This window comes from Cololabis saira, chromosome 10 (assembly GCF_033807715.1).
Source record: "Cololabis saira isolate AMF1-May2022 chromosome 10, fColSai1.1, whole genome shotgun sequence".
Lineage (NCBI taxonomy): Eukaryota > Metazoa > Chordata > Actinopteri > Beloniformes > Belonidae > Cololabis > Cololabis saira.
In genome coordinates this window covers 5,167,178-5,194,101 of record NC_084596.1, presented here as the reverse complement: position 1 = coordinate 5,194,101, position 26,924 = coordinate 5,167,178, and the positions used below count along the sequence as shown (strand labels likewise).

The 26,924-nt window shown below is 44.5% G+C and overlaps 1 protein-coding gene, 4 non-coding genes and 1 pseudogene across 5 annotated transcripts in view; 2 read left to right on the top strand and 4 right to left on the bottom strand.

Annotated features, from left to right (window-relative positions):
- The first annotated feature begins 885 nt into the window (after positions 1-885).
- LOC133452355 (uncharacterized) lies at positions 886-6,562 on the top strand (annotated as a pseudogene).
- Positions 6,563-8,059: 1,497 nt separating this feature from the next.
- The window catches only part of LOC133452326 (zinc finger protein 665-like), a 46,194-nt gene continuing 27,329 nt past the window's right edge, over positions 8,060-26,924 (bottom strand). Inside the window, exon 4 of the mRNA XM_061731573.1 lies at positions 8,060-9,383. Within this exon, the coding sequence (XP_061587557.1) occupies positions 8,903-9,383 (481 nt within the window). The 3' untranslated portion in view covers positions 8,060-8,902. The remainder of the gene's footprint in view (positions 9,384-26,924) is intronic.
- trnat-agu (transfer RNA threonine (anticodon AGU)) lies at positions 18,717-18,790 on the bottom strand. The gene has a single exon. It is a non-coding gene; the product is annotated as a tRNA-Thr (tRNA).
- trnak-uuu (transfer RNA lysine (anticodon UUU)) lies at positions 21,467-21,539 on the top strand. Its single transcript has one exon. It is a non-coding gene; the product is annotated as a tRNA-Lys (tRNA).
- On the bottom strand, positions 22,221-22,296 carry trnag-acc (transfer RNA glycine (anticodon ACC)). Its single transcript has one exon. It is a non-coding gene; the product is annotated as a tRNA-Gly (tRNA).
- Positions 23,716-23,804, bottom strand: trnay-gua (transfer RNA tyrosine (anticodon GUA)). Its single transcript is given in 2 exon segments — positions 23,716-23,751; positions 23,768-23,804. It is a non-coding gene; the product is annotated as a tRNA-Tyr (tRNA).

Here is a 26,924-nt window from a genome sequence, read left to right as displayed (position 1 = left end):
CAGCAAAGTGGGACTTGTTCACTCTGAGCCAGGACAAAAACTAGTGAAAGTCCAAATTAAAGATAAGGAGGAGGAAGCCGGAGAACAAGCTGCAGCAGAACAATGTGAGAGATGTCCGATCAGGGAGGAAGAAGAACAGGCTTCAGGCAGAAGGAGATCCAGATAGATGGAGGTCTCATCTTCCACCTCATTCATGGTTTTGCTACTGCTCCATCATCGTCTCCTCCGGCACCAGGAGATGCTGGACCCGTCCACCTCCCACCTGTCTGTCTCTAGCATTCTCCTGGTACTTCACCGCATGTTTAGCTGAAACCCAGCTGCTATCTCCACTTCAACAAAACACAAACACCTTTTATGTGATTATGATCAGAGTATTGTTGTCCATGTAGACATACGTGTTGACTGTTTGTGTTCATTTTCATAAAGACTGCTAACTTCTCTTGACCCAGACACCTTAGCTAATTATAGACCAATTTCCAACCTTCCATTTGTATCTAAAATTCTGGAAAAGGCAGTTTCAAGCCAGTTGTGTGACTATTTGTATAGAAATGATCTGTTTGAAGTCTTTCAGTCAGGGTTCAGAATGCATCATAGCACAGAGACAGCACTGGTTCGAGTCACGAATGACCTCCTTATGGCCTCAGATAAGGGATTAGTGTCCATACTGGTTCTACTGGACCTCAGTGCTGCTTTTGACACTATAGATCATGGCATTTTACTGCACAGGTTAGAGCATGTTGTTGGGGGACAGCTCTACGTTGGTTTAAATCATATCTATCTGACAGGTTCCAGTTTGTTCATGTACATGAGGTTTCTTCAGAACAGTCAAGGGTCTGTTATGGTGTTCCGCAGGGTTCAGTGCTAGGGCCAATCTTGTTCAGTTTATACATGCAGCCGTTGGGAAGTATAATCCAGAATCACAGCATACACTTTCATTGTTATGCTGATGATACGCAGCTCTACTTGTCTATGAAGCCGGATGAAACAGAACCGTTAGTTAAACTTCAGGCATGTCTTAGGGACATCAAGGACTGGATGTCCAGAAATTTCCTGCTTCTAAATTCAGATAAAACAGAGGTTATCATTCTTGGTCCAGAGCATCTTAGGAAGGGATTAGATGGTGTTGCGATGGCTTCCAGTGCAACTGTGAGAAACCTTGGTGTTGTTTTCGATCAGGATTTGTCGTTTAAACCATGTCAATCAGGTTTGTAAAATAGCGTTTTTCCATCTCCGTAATATTGCAAAGATTAAGAAAATCCTCTCGCAGAGTGATGCAGAAAAGCTAGTTAATGCATTTGTATCTTCTAGACTAGATTACTGTAATGTGTTATTAGCAGGATGTCCAAGTAATTTGCTGAATAGGCTCTGTGGTGTAATGTCATTATGTGGGGACACTTTAAGAGTGACGTCATATTGAGGGGCGGAGATCTTTTTGAGCCGAAGGCTGCATGTATGTTGACACGCTGATCCCGCCTACAAACGTTTGTGGATTAAACCTTATTGTTGCAAGCTCTAGTAGTTGTCCTTGCCTCAAAACAACTTAACCCGACATGGTGTCAGAAGTGGAGCTACTTTGAGCGACGGTGCGCGGCAGAAAAAAAGTGACTTTCATTCACGAGGAAACAGACACACGCCGGCATGAGCGACAACGAGGAGGGTGCTCCTCCGCCAGCAGCAGCAGCAGCCCAGGCGGCGAATGCGGCACCGCCGATGGCGACGTTCAGCATAAAACCACCGGAACCTTTCGACTTTGCAAAGCCACAGGAGTGGGAGAAGTGGATAAGGAGGTTTGAACGTTTTCGACAGGCGAGCAACCTGATTTCCTCCTCCGACGCGAACCAGGTGAACACACTGGTATACTGTATGGGGGACGAGGCTGACGACGTGCTACGGGGGCTGAACCTAACAGCCGAGCAGCGACAGCGGTATGCTCCGGTCAAAGACGGATTTGACAAGTTCTTCATCCCGAGGAAAAACGTCATATATGAACGGGCCAAATTCAACAAGAGGGTACAGCAGCCTTCAGAACCAGTGGACGCATTCATCACAACACTGTACGCACTAGCAGAGAACTGTGAGTATGGCGATCTACATGATGAGCTCATAAGAGACAGACTAGTGGTGGGGATCAAAGATTCATCTCTGTCAGAGAGGATGCAACTAGATGCACAACTCACACTAGCAAAAGCCATCACAATGGCCAGACAGTCTGAGGAAATTAAGAGACAGCAGACTGATCTGAGAGATTTAAGTGCCAGCAAGCCAGCCATGGATGCTATGCATTTCAAGAGGGGAAAACAAAACAAATTCAGAAATAAAGATCAGACACAGGGGCAGCACAAAACGTGGAGAACTGATAAACCTGTGCAAAACAAAGCTGAATGTAAAGCATGTGGAAAATGCGGAAAATCACCCTCGCACCCAGTGTCACAATGCCCAGCTAAGAGTGCAGACTGCCACAACTGTGGAAAACGTGGCCATTTTGGAAAAGTGTGCAGATCGAACAAAACTGTACATGAAGTTGCAGAAGATGTGAATGAACTGTTCTTAGGTGTATTATCCTCTGGTGAGGACCCGTGGATGGCTGACATCAGCATTAGGGGCAGCTCAGTGTTCTTTAAAATAGACACCGGAGCAGACGTCACAGCCATTTCTGAGCGGATGTACAATGGCATGCACAGAGAGGGGGTACTAGAAAAAGTCCTCAAACCACTCTATGGGCCAGGTGGTGCTAAATTGACTGTCCTGGGGTCGGCCATGGAAACGCTCTCTTACAAAGAGAGGAACATTACAGAGAGGGTCTTTGTAGTGAGAGGACTACAGGTGGCGCTGTTAAGTAGGGCAGCTTCAGTAGGCCTCAAGTTAGTGGCTAGAGTTGACACTATAACCCAGGAGACAGTAAGGCAGACTTATCCGAAACTGTGTGGTGGACTTGGGCTGGTACAGAAGGCCTATACAATCAAACTCAAGCCTGACGCACAGCCATTCTCCCTCAAAGTGCCACGTCGAGTCCCATTACCGCTCATGGGCAAAGTGAAACAGGAGTTGGAACGGATGGAAAGTCTAGGGGTCATCAGCCGCATTGAGGAACCAACAGACTGGTGTTGTGGCATGGTGGTCGCCCCGAAAAAGAACAAGGAGGACGTTCGCATTTGTGTAGACTTGACACCACTGAACGTGTCAGTGTGTCGTGAAAAATATATCCTTCCCTCTGTAGAGCAGACGTTAGGCATGCTCACAGGAGCACAATTTTTCACAAAGCTGGATGCAAACATGGGTTTCTGGCAGATTCCCTTAGCCAAAGAATCCGCTCTCTACACCACATTCATTACGCCATTCGGGCGTTACCACTTTAACCGCCTGCCTTTCGGCATCTCCTCTGCCCCGGAGCACTTTCAGAACATGATGGTGACTGAGGTCACTTCCGGTCTAGAAGGTGTAGTTTACCACATGGATGACATTCTGGTCTGGGGGGCTACGAAGCAGCAGCATGATGCCAGGACACATGCTGTATTGGAGAGAGCAGTGAAAGCGGGGGTCACACTGAACATGTCAAAATGCGAGTTTGGACAGAGAGAGGTCAAGTTCCTTGGCTACGTCATCTCAGCGGACGGCATGAAGCCGGACCCAGACAAAACCAGAGCCGTGCAGGACATGAAGGAGCCTACAAACATAAGCGAGCTCAGAAGTTTTCTGGGAATGGTGAACCAGTTAGGGAAATTTCTACCTAACCTGGCAGAGAAGGATAAAGCACTGAGAGATCTACTGTCTAAAAAGAATCAGTGGTACTGGGGTCATGAACAACAGAAGGCTTTTTGCGGCCTCAAAAAGGAGCTCTCCACTGCACCGGTCCTTCACCTCTACGACCCTAACAAGCCACTGAAAATATCAGCAGACGCCTCGTCCTACGGGCTAGGCGCAGTGATGCTCCAGAAGGACAGAGAAGTGTGGTCACCAGTAGCGTATGCTTCAAGGTCCCTGACCGACACTGAACAGCGCTATGCGCAGCTGGAAAAGGAGGCACTGGCGCTGACATGGGCCTGCGAGAGATTTTGCGACTTCATTCTGGGCCTACACTTCGACCTCGAGACCGACCACAAACCGCTTGTGAGTCTACTGGGTGGGCAGGCTCTGGACGCGCTGCCACCTAGGATACAAAGGTTCAGGATGCGCTTAATGAGGTACTCCTACACAATCTCACACACGCCAGGAAAGAGCCTTGCAACTGCGGACACACTCTCTCGCGCTCCACTCAAAAATGGAGTGATGCGAGCAGAAAATGACTTGATGGAGGACACCAATATATATGTTGACTCAGTCCTGGACAACCTTCCTATGAGTGACAAGTACTTAACTGAGCTCCAAGAACAGCTGTGCGCTGACAGCGTCTGTGCCCAGGTCATGAAGTACTGTGTCGAGGGCTGGCCAGAGAGACACCAGGCATATGGCCCTGTCAAGCACTACTGGCACGAGAGAGCACATCTGAGTGTGCACAACGGACTGCTCCTGCGTGGAACGAGGTTAGTGATACCTGCCAGCATGAGAAATGATGTTCTCGACAAAATACATGAGGGGCACCAGGGGGTAGTTAAGTGCAGGGAAAGAGCAGGTCAGACGGTGTGGTGGCCTGGTCTGAGCTGTCAAATAACTGAACTAGTACTCAACTGCAGAGAGTGCATCAAAGAAAGGGTCAACCCCAGAGAACCCCTGCTGCCAACCACACTCCCGGACGGGCCCTGGCAGAAGTTAGGAGCAGATCTATTCACTCTGAAAGATAAAACATATCTGCTGGTGGTGGATTATTTTTCCAGATGGGTGGAAATAGCACAACTCAGCCCGACTAGATCCACTGACGTGATAGTCCATCTGAAATCAATGTTCCCAAGGAACGGGATACCGTATCATTTCATTTCAGACAATGGGCCTCAATTCTCGGGACACGAGATGAAACAGTTTGCAGCTGACTATGGATTTGTGCACGTAACCAGCAGCCCTAGGTACCCGCAAGCCAACGGCGAAGCAGAACGTGCAGTCCAAACAGTTAAAAACCTGCTGAAAAAGGCCAAAGATCCTTATCTGGCCCTACTGGCCTACAGGGCCACTCCCCTGAGTAACGGCTACAGCCCTGCCCAGTTGCTCATGGGTCGTCGTCTTCGTACCACCTTACCCATCCTTCCTGAGAGGTTGAAGCCAGCTCTACCAGACCTGCCAGCACTTCAGCACAAGGAGCGAGAGAAGCGACTGATGGATGCAAAGTATTTCAATGAGAGGCACAGAGCAAGAGCTCTCACAACGTTGTCACCTGGAGACCAGGTTTGGATTACAGACGCTAGGGCACAAGGAACTGTGACTTCCGCTCACGACAGCCCGCGATCCTATCTAGTGAGTGGGCCGCAAGGAACACTGCGGAGGAACCGTCAACATCTAGTGCCTATGGCGGGGTCTCAGGATGTGACTCAACCTGTGCAGGAGGACATTCCTTCACGTGCGGACTCTGGACCTCTGTCTCCACCTAAACCACCTCAAAGCACACCTGGGAGTATGAGAACAAGGTCAGGCAGAGAAGTTAGAAAGCCACAGAGACTGGACTTGTAGAAGCAGAGAGAGAAAGAGAGGAAAAGAAAAATTAATCTAGATGGGAAAAAATAAAAGACACTGATTTCGTTTGTTATTTTGGATGGTTCATTCAGGTGATTTCTGGTGGAGAACTGATACTGTGTTTTCTTTTTGAAAAGAAATGGTGATAAGAATATTGCTGTTTATTGTTGAGAAAAAAAAAAAAGGAATAACATATTTTGAATGAAGAAATTGGATTTTAGGGATCTAGAATGTGATTGAGTTCATAGTATGTTTATTCTGATGTTCAGGGTTTAACTGAAAAAAAAAAGTGATTTGAAAAGAGATTACAGCCTTGGGTATTTTCCAGCCTTAGTAAGGGGGATGTGGTGTAATGTCATTATGTGGGGACACTTTAAGAGTGACGTCATATTGAGGGGCGGAGATCTTTTTGAGCCGAAGGCTGCATGTATGTTGACACGCTGATCCCGCCTACAAACGTTTGTGGATTAAACCTTATTGTTGCAAGCTCTAGTAGTTGTCCTTGCCTCAAAACAACTTAACCCGACAGGCTCCAGCTGATCCAAAATGCAGCAGCACGAGTACTGACAGGAATTAGCAGGAGAGACCACGTTTCTCCAGTGTTAGCGTCGCTCCATTGGCTACCCGTAAAATTCAGAATCCAATTTAAAATTGTATTACTTGCGTATAAAGCCCAAAACGGCTTAGCTCCGCATTATTTGCAAGACCTGATAGTGCCTTATGTTCCTGTCAGAGCTCTCCGTTCTCAGGGTGCAGGTTTACTCGTAGTTCCTAGAGTATCCAAATGTAGATTTGGAGGGCGGGCGTTCTGCTATCAGGCAACATTACTATGGAACCAACTTCCAATCTGGGTTAAGGAGGCTGACACCACCTCCACCTTTAAAACTAAACTTAAAACATTTCTGTTTAGTAAAGCCTATAGTTAGTGTTTAGTAAACCTCTAGCTGGTGTTGGTAAATCTCTAGGTAGAGTAAACTCTAGTGTGTTAGAGTCGCTCCTGTAGTTTCTTTTGCTGCCCCCCTCCCCCCTCCCTGCTTCTCGTCTCTTTTTTCTTGGTGCAGCATCCTCTGCCGGTGGCGAAGAGCATCTCTGAATGCAAAACATCGGATCCTGCAGTGTGGGAGTGAGGGGGGCAGGGTAACGGCCCCTTTTGGGCGGGGGAGAAGGTTCGTCCCTCAAGACTCCTCTCCCTGGCCCTGCCCCTTTTCAACCTTTCCCCGACCCTGCACCCCAACCTGGGACTTGCTGATTGGGCCGGAGCTTCGGGAGCTGCGTGGTGGCCTGCGGTCCCCACCCCTGGTCATCCCGTTTCTGCTTGCTGCTAGTGCCATAAAAAAGCGAGACTGGAATTTGCAAAAATGCATGTTGACAAGCCACAAAGCTTCTGGGAGAATGTCCTTTGGACAGATGAGACCAAACTGGAGCTTGTGGGTAAGGCACATCAACTCTATGTTCATAGACTCAAAAACCAAGCATACGAAGAATAGAACACTGTCCCTACGGTGAAACATGGAGGAGGCTCAGTAATGTTTTGGGGCTGCTTTGCTGCATCTGGCACAGGGTGTCTTGAATGTGTGCAAGGTAAAATGAAATCTGAAGACTATCAAGGCATTCTGGAGAGAAATGTGCTGCCTAGTGTCAGAAAGCTTGGTCTCAGTCACAGGTCATGGATCTTCCAACAGGACAACGATCCAAAACACACAGCCAAAAACACCTAAGAATGGCTGAGAGAAGAGCGTTGGACTATTCTAAAGTGGCCTTCCATGAGCCCAGATCTGAATCCCATTGAACATCTGTGGAAGGAGCTGAAACATGCCATTTGGAGAAGACACCCATCAAACCCATGAGGAGTGGGCCAAAATACCTGTTGACAGCTGCAGAACGCTCATTGACCAATACAGAAATCGTTTAATTGCATTGATTGCCTCAAAAGGTTGTGCAACAAAATATTAAGTTATAGGTACCATCATTTTTGTCCAGCCCTATTTCATTCGGTTTTTTTTTTTTAAATAATTATGTTAATCAACAATTCAAAAGTTATTGCTGATTTTCATTATTTAATTTTCAATACATTTTTATTTATTGTTACTTTTGTAAGTTTCAAGTGATTTCAGTGAGAATTGTGGGTTTTTCCTTCTTTAACTGAGGGGTACCAACAATTTTGTCCACGTGTGTATATGGAAAAGGTTGTAAAATACGTCATTCATTGAAGGTGCCCCTCATAATGCGGTGCGCCTTATAGTGCTGAAAATACAGTACATACTTTCAGTATTTATGCAAATGTACAATGGTCCCTACATAATGACAAATATGTATGCTATAATGTCCACTTGTGCAATAACATCAGCACACACATGTCAGTGTGTGCCAGAAAAGTGGAATAGGGCAAAGTGCAATATGCATTAGCACTTTACAAATGTCAGCATTAGAGCACTTTAAAGAAGCAATGGGGCGACGTGTAATCTGCATCAACACTTTACAAACTCCTGCACTTAAGCACTTAGCACTTTAAACATGACGGTCACTTAATTGCTGGTATCAATTGTAACATGTTTTATTCCTTAATGATTTTTATCTAGCTCAGTCGTGTCTCTTAATGTTGTGTTTTTGTTGGTATGGATGTCATATCTCGTCTCCTTTGTCGGCTGGTGTCCGATTCTGTGTCTGGCATTAATTTGCCGCGGGGACGAATGATGGAAATTAGCCTCTGGCTACAACCAGAATATTTACATGTGTTTATTAATATGTACAGTCCCTGTCAACAAATACAAGTGAATTGAGTTGGTATTGCACTGGTGTAAAACTGGGGTTGCACTGGTACTGTCAGGAGGTTGTAGTAAGGACCCAGATGCAGGAGAGCAGGAGGCAGGAGTTCCCAAAAACTGATTTATTAACTTAAAAACAGAACCAAAAACGCTGTTAAGCAGTATACAAAAACCAAACTGTGAACAAGAATCCAAAGCTATGACAAAACCTGATGGGAAAAACATGGAGGGCAAAACAGTACGGACCAGCAAGGAGCAGGGGAAAGACAAGACCAGATATACACAAAGGTTAACGAGACACAGGTGCAGACGATCAGGGCAGATGGAAACAGGAAGGTCAGACAAGAATTTAAACACAAGGACATGGGCTTTCAAATAAAACAGGAAATGTCAACATGAAATGTCAAACCCTGACAAGTACAGAAAAGGTACTGCATTGGAACTGAACCGGTATTGCACTGACATTACAAGTGTACTGCACTGGTACTGAACTGCTGTTGCATTAGGATTTAACCGATGTTAAAATAAATCAGCAATGATCAACAAATGTACACTTTTTCTCCAGTGTGAATACGTTGGTGTCTCGTTAGCGCACCTTGCTCGGCAAAAGCCGCTCCACACTGATCCCACCTGTAAGGCTTGAATCCAGTGTGAATGTGTTGATGTCTCGTCAAATGAGCTTGCCGGGCAAAAGCCGCTCCACACTGACCACATCTGTAAGGCTTGTCTCTAGTGTGAATGCTTTGGTGACTCGTTAGGTGACCTTGCTGGGTAAAAGCCGCTCCACACTGACCACATCTGTAAGGCTTGTCTACAGTGTGAATGCGTTGGTGAGTCGTTAGAGAACTTTGGTGGGCAAAAGCGACTCCACACTGATCACAGATGTAAGGCTTGTCTCTAGTGTGAATACGTTGATGTCTCCTTAGAGCATCTTGCCGGGCAAAAGCCGCTCCACACTGATCACAGCTGTAAGGCTTGTCTCCAGTGTGAATGCGTTGGTGAGTCGTTAGAGAACTTTTCCTGGCAAAAGCCGTTCCACACTGATCACACCTGTAAGGCTTGTCTCCTCCAGTGTGAATACGTTGGTGGTTTATTAGATCAAATTGTTGGGTAAAAGCCACCCCGCAGTGATCACAGCTGTACAGTTCATCACCAGTGTGACTTTTCTTATGGATCTTCAGGTTTGATGAAGTGGTGAAGAGTTGCTCGGAATGATCACAACTGTATCTTTGGGGTCTTCCTTTAGGATTCTGTAACAGAGAAGATGACTTACATTATCTTGGCTGCATTATCAAAAGCCTTTTCAGTTTCAAGTATGGAGCTAGAACAGTCTCATAATTCACAAATGCACACGCCGATCCACAAATGCAAAAGGACAAAATTCACAAATGCACACGCCGATCCGCAAATGCACAGAACATTCACACGCGCGTAGGACAAGATACACAAATGTATTTTTGATGCACACGCAAATATAACCTGATTTACAAACGTTTTTTTGTCTATGAGCTGCGCTGGATTTGCGTGACCTGACGTGACTCGATTCACAAATGCGTTTTTTTTTAACACGGAAGGATCTGCAACCAATCAGATATCTTCCTTTGTTACGGCCAATCAAGAGCGCACCCCACGTGGGGGACGATTTACTCGTAAACCAATCAGATTACCGGGGCGGGTACCCCTGCTGTTTGAGCTGCGTTGCGCCGCTCGCTTAGAAAAGTGATTCAATATCTCGAGTTGGTGGAGTAAATATAAATAAACAAGACAGCAACACGGGATGGAGAGGAGATCACTGCTCTGCTTTTCTTGTGATCTCGGTAAAGAAAACAACGTGATCGGAGATGGTTTGTCGGGCCGTTCAACCAGAGCCGTCGGGAGACTGGAGAGCTCCAAGTCCTGCCGATTTAGCAAATGATAATGAGAAACAGCAGAGATATTTATGTATGTATCACCACCCATCCGCCCCCACTAGGTAATGAAGCCTATAATCGGGGACCAGAGAGAATGCAGTTCTGCCGAATGATGTTTAGTGGAGGCAGATATTATCTCATTACTGATATGATTTAACAGAAGATTCCTAAATTGATTAATACATAGATTGGATTTTTGTTTCCAGTTCATTAGAATTGTTTTCTTTGCAATACATAAGGCAGTGAGAACCAAGTGAGCCAGGTTAGATTCCATGTGTATGTCACCCAAGTGAGCTAGTATGCATAGCGTGGGGCACACTATAATTCTCTAATTGAGCCATGTGGATAAATCCTCACAAATCTCCGTCCAGAACCTCTGTACCGGTGTACAAAACCACAAAGCATGCATATAATTATCAGGGGTGTTCTCTGTGCACCGTGAGCAGATATTAGAGGTCGCAAAACCCATCTGGAACATCCTTTGTTCTGTATAATGTATTCTGTAAAGAACTTTGTACTGTATAAGTTGCAAGTTTGGATTCTTGGTCATAGTGAAAGTATTTAAACATATTTATGAACAAGAGATTTGGTTAGTGTTAAGAGAGAGATCAGCCACCCATTTGGAAAACGGAAGAGAGACTCAATTATCTATTTTGGACATAAACCTGTAGAGTTTCGATAGTAATTTTGGGATGTTTAGATTAAGTAACTATTATCTTAGTGGGAAGTTGCAGATCCAGTTGGTTGAGTTTATATTTTTTATTTATTATGGACTTAAGTTGTTAGTATTCTAAAAATGTGTTAATGCTTATTCCAAATTGAACAGTGAGTGTATTAAAAAGGTACAAACTGTCCGCTTATGATTATATGTTGTAGATACTTTATTACTTGGACTCTCCATTGAGTACAGTTCTTCAGAATGTCTGGGTTGTTCCAGATTTCCAAATCATTGCAAAACACTGTTCTGAATCCAGCCATTGACTATCTAGTGAGTGATTTTTGCACCATTTTAAGATATACTGTAACTTATTAACTAAGAAATAATACTGGGAGTTAGGTAAGTCTTTCATTCTTTTGACGAAAGGAGGGCCTTTTTGCACCCCTAAACGTGCCCCAAAAGTCACCAAACTTTGCACGCAAGCCAGGCCTGGTGAAAAATTTTATATTCAATAGTCTGCATTAATGGGCGTGACAAAATGGCTCAACAGCGCCCCCTAGAAAACTTCAAGTTCAAGCCCCACAATACGGTTTGACGTACATGCACGGAAATCGGTACAGACCTGTATCATGTCGCAACTTAAAGAAAAGTCTCTTGGCACCATGGCCCAAACTGAACAGGAAGTAGGCCATTTTGAATTCATCGTGTAATTCTGGCGCAATTTATGCCATTCCTTCGGCAGTTAATAGGGCCCGAACCGTAACGTGCACCCAGGTGTGTTATACATCAATATGTGCGTCTCCATCCTGCGACAAGGCACACTACTTTTCACAGTCAAAAGCGTTACCGTGGCGACGCTAGACGCCAAAAAGCGTGCCCACCCCTTCATCTGATTGGTTCAGACAGAATAAACTTTGTGCCTCAAGCCCCACAATACGGTTTGACGTACATGCACGAAAATCGCTACACACCTGTATCATGTCGCAACTTAAAGAAAAGTCTCTCGGCACCATGGCCTAAACCGAACAGAAAGTCAGCCATTTTGAACATTTTGAATTAATCGCGTAATTTATGCCATTCCTTCGGCAGTTAATAGGGCCCGAACTGTAACGTGCACCCAGGTGTGTTATACCTCAAAATGTGCGTCTCCATCCTGCGACGGCGCACATTACTTTTCTCTTTCAAAAGCGTTACCGTAACGACGCTAGACGCAAAAAAGCGCGCCCACCCTTCATCTGATTGGTCCATATTTGATAGTTCCCCAAAAGTCAACAAATTTTGACGCAAGCCAGGCCTGGTGATAAATTTGATATTTTATGGTTTGCATTAATGGCCGTGGCAAGATGGCTCAACAGCACCCCCTAGAAAACTTTTCTCTGCGATAATTTTTCAATGGTTTGACATAAAGACTCGTGGGTGGTGTCATCGGACATGGTTTTGAGTCCTTGACCATAATTGGTGCAAATTAGCACCGCCCCTTCTTCTGATTGGTTGATATTTCATAGTTCCTACTTTCTTACAATTTTCTAGAAAATCGTGGGTGGTGTCATTTCTGATATGCTTATGGGGGACGGTGGCCGTGAGTGCGAGGGCCCGTTCATCGCTGCTTGCAGCTTTAATTTTTTTTTTTTTTTGCATGTTTGTCACACTTAAATGTTTCAGATAAAACAAATTTAAATATTAAACAAAGATAACAAGTAAACACAAAATGCAGTTTTTAAATGAAGGTTTTATTATTGAGGGGGAAAAAAATCCAAAACTTACAGAGCCCTGTGTGAAAAAGTGACCCCATCCGTTAAAACATAAATTAATTGTGGTTTTTCACATCTTTGGAAAGCCGAGTTCAATTTCTCCAGCCACACCCAGGCCTGATTACTGCCACACCTCTTCTCAATCAAGAAATCACCGAAAATAGGACCTGCCTGAGAAAGGGAAGTAGACAAAAAATCCTCAAAAGCTAGACATCATGCTGCGATCCAAAGACATTCAGGAACAAATGAGAAACAAAGTAATTGAGATCTATCAGTCTGGAAAAGGTTCCAAAGCCATTTCTAAAGCTTTGGGACTCTAGCAAACCACAGTGAGAGCCATTATCCACAAATGGAGAAAACATGGAACAGTGGTGAACCTTCCCAGGAGGCCGGCCGACCAAAATGACCCCGAGAGCAGCAACGACTCGTCCAAGAGGTCAGTAAAGACCTCAAAACAACATACAAAGACCTGCAGGCCTCACCTGTCTCAATTAAGGTCAGTGTTCATGACTCCACGATAAGAAAGAGACGGGGCAAAAATGGCAGAGTTCAAAGACCAAAATCACTGCTGAGTAAAAAGAACATAAAGGCTCATCTCAGTTTTGACAGAAAACATCTTGATGATCCCCAAGACTTATGGGGAAAATACTCTGTGGACTGAAAAGACAAAAGTTGAACTTTTTGGAAGGTGTATGTCCCATTACATCTGGCGTAAAAGTAACAGCATTTTAGAAAAGGAACATCAGAGCAACAGTAAAACATGGTGGTGGTAGTGTGATGGTCTGGGGCTGTTCTGCTGCTTCAGGACCTGGAAAACTTGCTGTGGTAAATGGAACCATGAATTCTGCTGTCTACCAAAACATCCTGAAGGAGAATATCCGGCCATCCGTTGGTGACCTCAAGCTGAAGCCACTTGGGTTCTGCAGCAGGACGAAAAGGAAGGCTACGCTCCAAAGTATCCTATCTGATCAAGAATGCAAAGAAGAGGTACTATGAGGACGAAGTCTCTCATCTCAGGGACAATGACAGTGGCAACTGGTTCAAGTCCATCAAAAAGTTGATGGGAGCTGCAGAACCCCAGGTTGAACACTGAAGAGGAATGTGAAACTCTGAGTCTCCACTTCTCCTCTGTGTGGGAAAATACAACACCTGGCCCCCTCCTGGACGATGATGGCAGCAACCTACCCAATATAACAACTAATATCACTTACAGCATTGGGCAGGTGAAGACGCTTCTTCGCAAAGTTGATGGAAAAAAGGCAGCTGGGAAGGATGGCATTCCTGCCTGGATTCTTAAAACCTTTAATGAAGAGCTTGCCCCAGTGCTGACTCATCTGTTTAATGCTTGTCTGAAAGAAGGACATTTCCCTACCCAGTGGAAAGACTCTTTAGTCTGTGTAGTTCCCAAGTGCAGTAAACCACGGCTCCCACAGGACTATCGACAGATCTCTCTTCTGAGCTGTGTTGGCAAAGTGTTCGAGGGAATCCTGAAGGACCAACTTCTGCAAGAAACTGAAAAGGCCATACTTAATTCACAGCATGGGTTTATGAAGAATAGATCTACTGTGTCAGCCTTATTGCATATTTTGCAAAGCTGGCATGATGCTGTCGATGCAAAACCGAAATTTGACGTGCATGTCACATATATTGACTTCACTCGTGCTTTTGACACAATCAACCACGATCATCTCCTTCACTCACTGAAAATACTTGGAGTATCGAAGAACATCTGGCTAACAGTGAGCAGCTACCTGGAGGATAGAAAGCAGACAGTCAAATGGGGAAACCATCTTTCTAAGCAGCAGGCAGTTTTAGCTGGTGTCCCACAAGGGGGGGTTTTATCCCCTCTCCTGTTTGTTCTCTGCATGAACTCTCTTGATCGTTTGTTACCAACTAGTGTCGAGCCAATAAAATATGCAGATGATTTGACTCTCAGTGAACACCTCATGGGCTCCCTGCCAGGACAGATGCAAGCAGCGGTTGATGCAGTTACAGCCTGGGGTCAGACCTACTGTCTTGCAGCCAATGCTGTGAAGACTAAGGACATGGTTATTAGCCTCAGGGAGTCTCATAACCGTCCGGTACCCCCTCCTATCGTTTTGAACAACCAGGCTGTAGAGAGGGTAAGATTATAAGAGGGGAAGAAAGAAAAACTGCAAAACTGTTAAATTGTTAAGATGTGTTTATATTAATTTAGTATAAAAATGTGTTGAGACAATTAACAAAGAAAAGGGGAAATTCAAACTGCTGGAAGAGAAATAAAATAAGATAGCATTTGAAAAATAAAATAAAATCTACTTTATTTTTAAGATAAAAAAATATGAATTAAACATGTTAATTGGCAAATATGTACTTGTTTTAATATAACAGTCAGATGCAGATGTTGATACAACTATGAGGCTACTTGAATATATAAACACACACACATATATATATATATACATATATATACATATATATATTATGATGTTCTGGACCTTCGCTTGAGTAAATTTTCTCTAAATGGACCTCTTAAAGTTTTAGTTGAATACCCCTGCTATACAGTGTTTATATTTCGGCCCAATCCCAATTCTCCTTCACTCGCCCTTCTTTTCTCCACTCGCACTTCTTTTCTTCCCTAAGCCCTAAAAAAGAAGGGGGAGATTTTAGGGCACTTGAGATCTAGGGCACTTGGCCCAGGTGCCTGTCCCAATTCTCCCCCTACCCCTCGTTTTCATCCCTTCCCTGATCAGGAAGCAGAGAGCCAAAAGCTGTTTTAATTTCAGCTGTAGCGCTGTTAATATGGCACTTTATTAAGTTTTAATATTTTTTCAGGTATAATGGTAACCTTAAGATCCCCAACCGGGGCTCAGTTTATCCAAATAACGCCTGTTAAGAAATTTGACCCGATGTTTTCGGAGATGAGAAGAGCCGCCGCCCCCGGGGAGCAACCTCAGCTCACAGCCCGAGAAGAGACGTGTCCGCCGGGTCAGCTGCTCCGTCAGCCCCGGGAGAGAAACTCTCTCTGGGACGCAGCTCTGTTGAGAATCACGCCGGCTGAAATAAATCATTTAGGAATATGTTGGTTTAATAGATTAAATCTAACAGTTGTAGCTACGCCTGTTAAGAAATTTGCTCCGAAATTTAGAGATTTCTGTCTGCCGGGTCCGGAGCTTGGGTCCGCGTTAAATCGACGCAGAGCCTACGGCGTAGGTTGCGTAACCTCCGCCGTAGGATCTGCGTTGGTGTAACGCGGAACCATAAATCCCTTTATTCTGGCGTGATCTTCCGCAACTTTATCTGAAAGTGTGTAAATTACCCAGATAACAGCTGGATTACTTTGTGGTTTCTGAAGACTATTATATCAGAAACATCCAAAACAAATCTGACGAGTCACAGGATTATTTCTCTCTATTTCTCTGAGACCAGTCTGCCTGTTTGCCTTCGGTCGGCAAGTCAAATCGACGCCGAGCCTACGGCGTAGCTTACGTAGCCTAACAGCCTTTACTCCGGCGCAATTCTTCGCGAACAACGGACAAAAAAGGGATTATGTACATTCACTGAGTGAATATTTTTTTTTTTTTATTTATTTTTTTTTTCTACCTTGTCTGCACACATATTATTGATTGATACCATGACGGTAGAAACCAAAAGTGTATATATGTGCATTATTACTATATGTAATATATACATATATATACGCACACATATGCGTACACATACATAAATATACACATACAAACCCAGTGTTTTTTTTTTTTTTTTTTTTTGTTTTTTTTTGGGGAGAGGGGGTGGGGGGGGGTGACGACATCCACTGCCAATCCAGGAAGCAGGAACACACGGAGACACACGTCAAGCACTGGAAATCTGCAACAAAAAACCACAAACAAAGCACGAAACCGGCACGGAGCCAACCAAAACACGAACAGCAATCGACCTAAATCTTGAGATCTGATCGCAGTCTGAGCTAAGCTATCGCTACCGCTACCTAAACCCAAAAACTAGAGAGCCAGCATGCAGGTGAACAAGCCAGTGTGTATGTCTATGTGTGTGTGTGTGTATGTATATGATCATGCGTGTGTGTGTGTGTGTGTGTGTGTGTGTGTGTGTGTGTGTGTGTGTGTGTGTGTGTGTGTGTGTATGCATGTGACTAAATGACTATATGTGTGTATGTGTGTGTGTGTGTGTGTGTGTGTGTGTGTGTGTGTGTGTGTGTGTGTGTATGCATGTGACTAAATGACTATATGTGTGTATGTGTGTGTGTGTGTGTGTGTGTGTGTGTGTGTGTGTGTGTGTGTGTGTGTGTGTGTGTGTGTGTGTGTGTGTGTGTGTGTGTGTAATAAACCAAACAAAGCTCCACCTGAAGTGTATCTATAGTGGGGGAGGGGGGGGAGCAACCGCGCCACCCGCGAGACCAGAGGCCGACAAGGAAGAGCCCGGAACCCAGGCCACCGGCAACCCCACAGAGGGGAGAAGTAGGAGGGAGGCAACCCACCGCCTGCGAGGCCCCCCCCCCCCCGAGGGGGCCCGCGGGCGGGGCCCCCACGGCGCGGAAAGAAGCAGCCAGGGATCCCGGCGGACCGCGACCCAGGCAATCCCCGGCCACCCGGTCCGGGCCGGTCCGGGCCGGACACGCGGCCAGGAGGCCCTCACCCCTCAGGCCAACGACCCCCACCCGGCAGGGGGCCAGCCTGCCCGGAGAGACAGAGCCGCCCCGGCCGCCGACGCGGGCAGGCGCACCCGTCCCCCACGAAAGTGGCCCTCCAAGACCAGAGGGGCGCCCCGCCGTAGAGGCAGCGGGGGGGACCGGAGACGGGCCCGGAGAGAGGGAACCCCCCAACAAGGCGACACCCGCGCAGGCCCGACAACGGAGGGCCCCAGACCCAGGCATCCCATTCATTCATCCATTCACCTATCCGATACCTATACTAATAATAATATAATATACTATACATAATAATAATAATAATACTAATAATAATACTAATAATAATAATAATAATAACCATCTTTGTATAATATAATATTGATAAATTATTAAGTTTTTGATGTCCTGCCAATGGAGGCTCAAATCCTCCATGGCAGGACCCTTCCATACCGCATTCTCACCGACACAGACATACAATCACGCACCGTTTCCCCCTCCCCGGGGGGGTCCAGCACCGCCAGAAGGCACCCCAGGCTGCACGGCGGGCCCCGCCAGGCCCGGGTAACCCGACCCACCCGTCCCAGGCCCAGGCCGGTGAGGGAACGCGGGTGATGTGGGACCCCCTCCCGCCCCTTGTGTTGAGTGCATGTGATTAATGCCATAAAAACAGGGAGGAGGGAGGGCCAAGTATCGATTGACACCGACCCCCCCCCCCCTCCCGAACTACGTGTCCTTGTCAAGTGTATTTATAAAGTGTTGAATGTGCAGTGTCTAGTTTGCTGTTAAAACCGTGAGGCGGGGAGTGCCGGGCCACGCGGGACAGTGCCCCCCACGACCCGGACCCCCCGCCTTTCGCCTATGTGCGTATGAATCGTATAGGGGGGGCAAGAGGGGGAGCGGAGGCCGAAGCCAGGAGGCAGGACCAGCAAAGCCGGCCCTGATAAGACACCCGCGTCCCCCCACCGGCCATCCAGTAGACGGGGGCCGGCCCCCCGAGCCGGGCCAGGGCCCCACCGTACCTCCACGGGCGCCCCCGGAGCCGCCGGAGCCCCCAGACGGAGGGGGAAACGACTGAGTGAATATTATCAACGTAAAATATAGGTTTGTCACTAGAAATGTAATCAAAACGCATTTTTATGCAGAAACTAACTCAAAATATTGATTTTATTCACAAAAAAATAAGAAATGTCCGCCATGTTTTTTTTTTGGATTCAGTCCGCAAATGACGACGAAAAGCATTCTGGTTAATTTTCATACCCCCTCGCTGGCGAAGTGAACATCTGAAATCCCTCGATTTGAAGGGGCTATTCTCAGCCCCTAGCCCTCGTTATGCCCCCTCCCCCTTGGTGAAAAGAGGAAATGGGACACCACTACCTTCACGGGAACGTGCAAGACATTTGAGTTTAGAGGCTCTGCTGGGATTTGAACCCAGGATCTCCTGTTTACTAGACAGGCACTTTGACCAACTAAGCCACAGGGCCTCCATGTTATAGCTCTGAAGCAGCTTCATGTCACCTCACTGTGCTATGTTTAGAGCACTAACCTCTGCAACTTCTGTGTACAGAGCAGAATGGATCAGCAGTCCATCAACTTAACCTCTCAGTTACGTTGTCTCCATGGTGATTCCTCCTACCAGAAACAACTGGGGCCTCACATATGAACATAACCTGCTGTGAGTCCAGTTGGACACACGTGCTGCCATGCCAGTGCTGGAATTTATTCTTTTTTTTCCTTTTCTTTCGTCCAACAGTTCCTTTATACAAGAAAGCTACGTCTAAAAGGACACCATCATGTGATCATCTTGTCATAAGTGCATGCAGCTTGCTCAGTGCCAGTATGGGACCCGGACTAAAGGTCAATTATCACCTCTCCAAAAGGACAATAAGGTTCCTTCACTCAGGGAGGGAGATAGGAGAAGGAGTTCAATAATACACACAATATTTTATCATTGAAAATAGGCACATGGGTTGGTGAAATAACACAAAAAAGGGGAAAGGGTTTATGGACTACCATAGACATATATAAAGGCTAGATGACTCACGACGGAGTCTCCAGCGTCGTTCACCCGCGGCCATCTTGCCACAGGAGACTCTCTGGTGCGCATGCGTGCGCTATAGTTGTTGCTGTTGGAGGGTGAGTGGTCTGTACAGACAAAAATACTCATAACTTGCTGAAATCTTGACGGATTTACAAACGGATTGGTTCATCATAAACGTCATTAACGTGGGTATGATTCGGGATGCTTGGACAGGTTGAAATTGTATCTCTTCGTTGCGAAAAACGACCTAATCATGCAGCATATACAATAGTTGTGTATCACCACTAACTAACGTTAACGTTACCTGCCCAAGTTATCAAGGGTGACCACCAGTACTCAAGTTGTAAAAAAATCAGGGGGGATGGTGGATTTTATCATATGGGGACAGATAATTTGTGCTGATTACAAATAATATAATATATTACAAATAATAGCAGTGACCAAAACAGCTGCAGAAATACTGCAGGAATGACATAGCAGCAGTTAAATGCAGCCTTCTGTAAGCTTTAAATATCCACTGGGCTTACATCAAATACATCAAAACACAACAATAAAAAACACTTTTCTGAACTTATCAATATGACTCTGTCCTTCACAGGATAAGTAACATGGATCACTGCAAAAACTCACAATCTTAACAAGAATATTTGTCTTATTTCTAGTTAAAATGTCTCATTTTAGTAAAAAAAAAATCTCATTACACTTAAAACAAGACTCATCACTGGAAAAAACAACAATTTTCACTTGTTTCAAGTAGATTTTCACTTGAAATAAGTAGAAAAATCTGCCAGTGGAACAAGATTTTCTTGCTTATAAGAAGTAATAAGAAGATAAATCTTGTCTCACTGGCAGATTTCCCTACTTATTTCAAGTGAAAATTTACTTGAAACTGGTGAAAATTGTCAAATAAGTTATTTTTCTTGTCTTATTTTTCTGGTGATGACTCTAAATGTTGAAATAGCAGTAAAACCACATTCATTGATGAAATGACATAAGGGATGGAAAGGGGGGGTGGATGGGTGGATGGATGGATGGATAGAGGTGTGTATATATATATATATATATATATATATATATATATATATATATATATATATATATATATATATATATATATATATATATATATATATATATATAGACACACATATGTAATGTAATGTCATGATGTAAATACATCATAATGTAATAATATATGAATATGTTATGTCATATGAATACATGTTATATGGTAATAATATGTATATATATATATATGTTATATGGTAATAATATATATATATATATGTTATAATGTAACTATAAATATTACTAAGAATACTATAGAAATATTGATTAAATATGAAAACCATGTCATGGCTATCTGTTTCTGGTTATTTTCATATAAAAGTACGTTTTTCAATGTTTATAATTATTCACAAGTATGCAGTGTCATAACTACATCTCTGACGTTCATAACAAACCAAACTGTTTGAAAATCTGTTGAGAATTGAGCAAGTTAAGGTTGTTTAAGCAGTACATGCTCCATTGAACACAATGTTATTCTGAGCGAGTTCTCCTGTGGCAAGATGGCCGCCGTGTGACGACGTCGCTCTCCATTGGCAGCAGCGCGGACGAGTCATCTAGCCTTTATATATGTCTATGTGGACTACAGCTTACCAGCTGATCTCTTGGCATGAAAGAGAAGCAAGATGTGGGTTTTCAGCATTTACACATCATGCCGATGTTTGTCTTCAGAAAAGGTGAAGGTAAAGTGTCATCTACCCTAGGCTAGTTTTAGCAATAAAAAGAAAGCAGTGACACTGAATTGGGATTCAGAAGATTCTCCTTCAGTCATGGCTGTCTGGCCTGATTCTAAATTACTGATCTGTGAGGGTTGAGGGTGGTCTTTAAGATCCCCTACTACACCGACATAAAGGTTTAAAACGAGATGGACACTGACTTTCCAATGACATTGATACACAGTTATTAAGTTCAAATACTGGAAAACTGAAGACTGACTTTTGCCAGACAGAAAGACTTCAGTGGAAGAAAAACCTGCAAAGTTTAAAGCAGAATTGAGCAGCATTTCCTGTCATGTTTAAGAGGAACAACCACTGAACAAAACCCTCCAAATGTGACCTGAGTAGCTCAGCTGGTAGAGCATCAGACTTTTAATCTGAGGGTCCAGGGTTCAAGTCCCTGTTCAGGTGGATTAACTGCTGACAGCTATTTCTGACTGTTAAGTAATGACATGATCATTTTCAATATTCATCTTAAGCTATTAAAAAAACAAATGGAGGAAAGACAGAAACAAAGTTCTCATGCGAGACCTCGGTATCTCAGATGTCGAGCATCAGACTCTTAATCCGAGGGACCTGCATGTTTCCAAACAATAATGTAACAATGTTAATGGCAGCAAAGTGGGACTTGTTCACTCTGAGCCAGGACAAAAACTAGTGAAAGTCCAGATTAAAGATAAGGAGGAGGAAGCCGGAGAACAAGCTGCAGCAGAACAATGTGAGAGATGTCCGATCAGGGAGGAAGAAGAACAGGCTTCAGGCAGAAGGAGATCCAGATAGATGGAGGTCTCATCTTCCACCTCATTCATGGTTTTGCTACTGCTCCATCATCGTCTCCTCCGGCACCAGGAGATGCTGGACCCGTCCACCTCCCACCTGTCTGTCTCTAGCATTCTCCTGGTACTTCACCGCATGTTTAGCTGAAACCCAGCTGCTATCTCCACTTCAACAAAACACAAACACCTTTTATGTGATTCTGATCAGAGTATTGTTGTCCATGTAGACATACGTGTTGACTGTTTGAGTTCATTTTCATAAAGACTGCTAACTTTCCCCCAGCGTTAAGAGAACTCTTAACACCCTCATGTTTGCTGCGATGGCTGGGAATCAAACCCAGGTCAACTGCTTGGTAAGCAGCCATGCTGAGTGACCACTACACCACCAACGCTGCAGGAAAGAACCTGAAACTGCTGAATGAGACGTCACAGTTTTCCAGCATTACGACCAGATGAGCAGTCTCCATGTCAGGGAAAGTAACTATTTGATGATGTTTCTCCAATATCACAAGCTACTTACCTCCATTTGTCCCTCAGCTTATACAACAACTTCTAGATTACTGTCTTCATGTTTGCAGGTATATTCAGTTAGACATGTGGAAACAGCATCCTCTTAAAAAGAGACTATAGACTTGGAGAGGATTGATAATGACAACTGTCATTGACATTTGAATGAACAGGGGCCTCATCTATAAAGCTTGCTTGCGCACAAAAAGCGCCTGAAAGTTGCGGAAGCCGCCATCTACGCAAAGCCTCATATCTAAAAAGAAAAAACTAACCGAAAAATCTGCTTATCTTTACGGCAACCCTCACCCTCCCGTAAGAATTTACTTAAGACACGGGGAACTGGCGACGCAGGCTGTGAGGTGGTGAAATGAAGCCAGATTCATGTCATACTCTTAATAATGTCATCACACATCACAACATATATCAGAATTATAATAAAATAGCGCTGATCGTGTCTCTCTGTGTGTGAAGCGTCAGTCAGGACTCTGCTGCTGCTGCAGCCGCGGTGACAGAACAAATGAGGGGCTTCGTAGAGCTAAGTGTCCGGGCCGTAGCACCCCCCCTCTCCACCGCAATCAATTGAGGTGTGAAAATCTGATCCAAACACCCTAGTGGATTTGGTTGTGTCTGTGGCACCTTTTCTTTCTTTTTCCAAAAATTTGAGAAGCACTCTTGCGGCCACAACGCAGAGTACTCATCACTATACGATCACAGCTTGAAAGGGTACGTGTACCCAGCTTTAGATATGTGCTCGGTTTCTGCAGTTATGTCAGTGAACACAGTGTGAGGTTGGAAGAAGAGTTTACGGAGGTGTGCCGCCCCTGTCGTCAGGTAAGGGCATTTGCTTCGAATGAGATATGAGGAAGGAAGAGAATGAATAAAAGAGGTCCCATGAAAGACAAACATAATGCATGAGCCGGGGCAGCTTTGGAAACATTATGGAAGACGGCCTATCCTGCGGCACCTTTAAGTGTACATTTCCAGGCATACACAGAGACAAATGAAAAAAGCAAGTAAACAAATGACACAGAAGAAGAAACGTGTACACTACCAAGGTTGTGACTGGGAGAGTATTAAAGATTAGGCTTTTTTGAGCTAGCCAGGAGTTGAACCTAGAATCCTCTGATCCGTACTCAGACGCGTTATCCATTGCACCACTAGCCCTTTTTGATTGTAACATGTGGAAACACACGTGGTGTAACAACTCAGATGTCCCAACCAAAGTAGATGGCAGTGGCCAAAGCCATAGCCGAGTACAGTGATGAAATAGAGTCCCGCTCTGGGAAGATGAAAAATAATGGCAGTCCTTCGAGCCGGAGTTGAACCAGCAACCTAAGGATACCTGTTTTACTGGTTCTACAGTCCTCCGCTCTACCAACTGAGCTATCGAAGGAGGATGCATGTTGACAGCTCCATGACTTGTGTATTCTTCTACCAAGGCCTGAAACTTGGAAAAGGAAACATTTTAAATGAATTATTGTCTCCCTTATGCGCCGCTTGCCGGGTCCTTACCACTGGCAGAGTCCATTGTCCTTGGCTAAGTGTCCGGGCCGTAGCATCCCCCCTCTCCACCGCAATCAATTGAAGTGTGAATGGTCTGAAAATCTGATCCAAACACTAGTGGATTTTGTTGTGTCCGTGGCACCTTTTCTTTCTTTTTCCACAAACTTGAGAAGCACTCTTGCCGCCACAGGGGTGCTGTGACCCGGATTCTAACCGGGGTTGATGGTAACCTGAGCTAAGTTATATTATCACTATTTACTGCAACGTTTTTGTACAACTTGCTGAAATTGTTTAAATTTTGTGGTCATAAATAAATGAATAACCAAATTACTGCCTGACTTGTTTGTGTTGGATCTAAAACTATCTTGCTAGTATTTACGTGTATGCATTTCTGTTAACATAGGGAATCTTAATTCAAACACTGTACTCAGATTAAAGAAAAGCAAGTCTTGTTTATTCAACACCAGGGCCCTCATTTATCAACCGTGCGTACGCACAGATCTGTGCGTAAAGTGTGCGTACGAGCATTTCAACGCAAAGTATGGTATTTATCAACATGTATTTGTGCGCAGAAACACGTGTAAATATACGCACAGCTCCGACCATGCGTACACACAAAACCTAGTGGTAGAACAGTGAAACTACAAATAGAACCCATTAAAAGAGTCTCAAACTTTACATGTGAAGTTTAATTAATACAAATTCTCCATAAGTAATTCAGACATTTTGAATAATTGGTGTGAAAAGCTATAAAAGACAGCTTTGGCAGGACGACCTGAAAAGAAAATACAAGTACCATGGTTTATCTTGCACTGTTGGAGGATTTAGAGACTGTGCCCTCCGAGAGAGCGCGTTTTCAAAGAGCGCGCTGATCTGTTGTTCAGTGAGAGCACGGAGCGGCTTCTCAGCAGGTAGCGCTTCCCCAAAAACATTCTGATGGATCTATGCTGTGATTTACAACTCCATCCCAGTCACATCCAGCTCCTGTCCACCCTGGGATGTTTGTCCACCGGAACATTTCAGAGAGAGATTGGAGACATGCGGCATTTTGCAGCAGAATCATGCCGGCAGTGTTGGATGCAATAATTTCTCTGGGCCTAATTTACACCCAGTTTCCATACACACATCACCAACAAGCCCAAATTAAACGAGGATTTCACGCCATCGCCGGATTCCCAAACATAATTGGAGCTAGATTGCACCCAAATCACAATAAAAGCACCATCACACAATGAATTCAGTTACGTGGACATGAAAGGATTTCATTCAATCAGTGCACAAATAATCTGCGATGCAACTATGTCTCTGTTGCCCGTCGTTGCCCAGTGGCCTGAACGCACGACTCATTTATTCTGCAGAACAGCTTTATTGGTGTTTGCACCTCCAAGCAGGAGCTTTTGACTCCAACCAAATCTTAATTTATGGATAATCTTCCAAGAAATATATCAAACATGGTCAACATAATTATTTTACAAGCTAAATCATCACATACATAAATGCAAATGGAATAACAGAAAACCCTCCATTGTACAACTGAAAAATGAATGTAAACTGTACTTAGCGTCTCTTAAACCAGTGTTTCTCAATCCTGCTCCTCGTGGGCCCCTGCCCTGCATGTTTTAGATGCTACCCTGCTTCAGCACACCGTGATACAAGTACCTGTGTCATCAACAGAGCTGTGCAGACCTTGGTGACAAGCTAATTAGGACCATTAATTAGAATCAGGTGTGTTGGTGCAGGGAAACATCTAAAACATGCAGGACAGTGGTGCCTCGAGGACCAGGGTTGAGAAACACTGTCTTAAACCGATGCGTGAAAAAAACGATATTGCCAAAAGCTTATATGAAACGATGTCTTTGTTTCTTAATTTTTATTAATACACTTCCCATAGCTTGTCAGTAAATGTATCTTTTTTTTTTTTGCCCTCAACCCCCCCAAATGTTGAATATTTGTAGATAATTGATTATTTTGTTTCATTTGCCTTTTGTTGTAAACTCTACAGAATTTTGTTCAATAAAGTTTGTAAACCTCCAAGCGGGAGCTGTTGTTGCTCCATATATGGCCAATTGGAGGCGTTTCTGAATGCAAATGACGGTAACCGTGCACGAGCACGGCAGTTTAGAACAGGTGGGATTTATCATCACTGATGTGCGTACGACCAGCGTCCGCACGTTTAATAAATTCAGATTTTTTTGTACTTACACACATTCTAAATTTCACTCCTACGACAGAATTTAGAACCTTTTCTACGCACTGTTGATAAATGAGGGCCCTGGTCAACTGAGGATTTGTCTAATATAAAATGAAAACAAAAGAAATTCCATCCATCCATTATCTATACCCGCTTTATCCTTTGCAGGGTCACAGGGGTCTGGTGGAGCCTATCCCAGCTCATTTCAGGTGAGAGGCAGGGGTTACACCCTGGACAGGTCACCAGTCCATCACAGGGCCACATATAAACACACAAACCATGCACACTCACGCTCACAACAAAATAAATTGAACCTCAAATTATAAATGAAAACATGATGAAAAAAACTACATTTTGTCCTCCATCTTCCCAAAAATGTCAATGAACTTAGATAACTGGTCATCCCTCTTCTTGTCCCTCTCCTGCTCCTTTTCATCCAGCTCCCTCAGCCTCTTTTCTTGTCTTTAGTCTTGAAGAAAGTCCAAAACTTCATTTGTCCTTTTTTTGGTTTTCTTCCCTCCGTTTGTTGGTCGCTCCCTGTTTGTAAAGGAAATAATAGGGCCGTTGAAAAATCATCACGGGACAACAGTTTCTGAATTTAAATCACCAGTGGGATATGTATTTATACTTACAGGTGAACTTCTTTCGTCTCACAGTCGCACATGGTTCCTTTTCCTCCGCCCCCTGTTTTGTTTACATTCTCCCTGGTAACCTCCTTTTACGTCACAACGCAATGAACTGTGGGTAATTCCCTTTCCAAAAGTCTGCGGAGATGCAGACTTACGGGAAGGGGGCAGTAAGGGCTCAAAATGTCTGCCG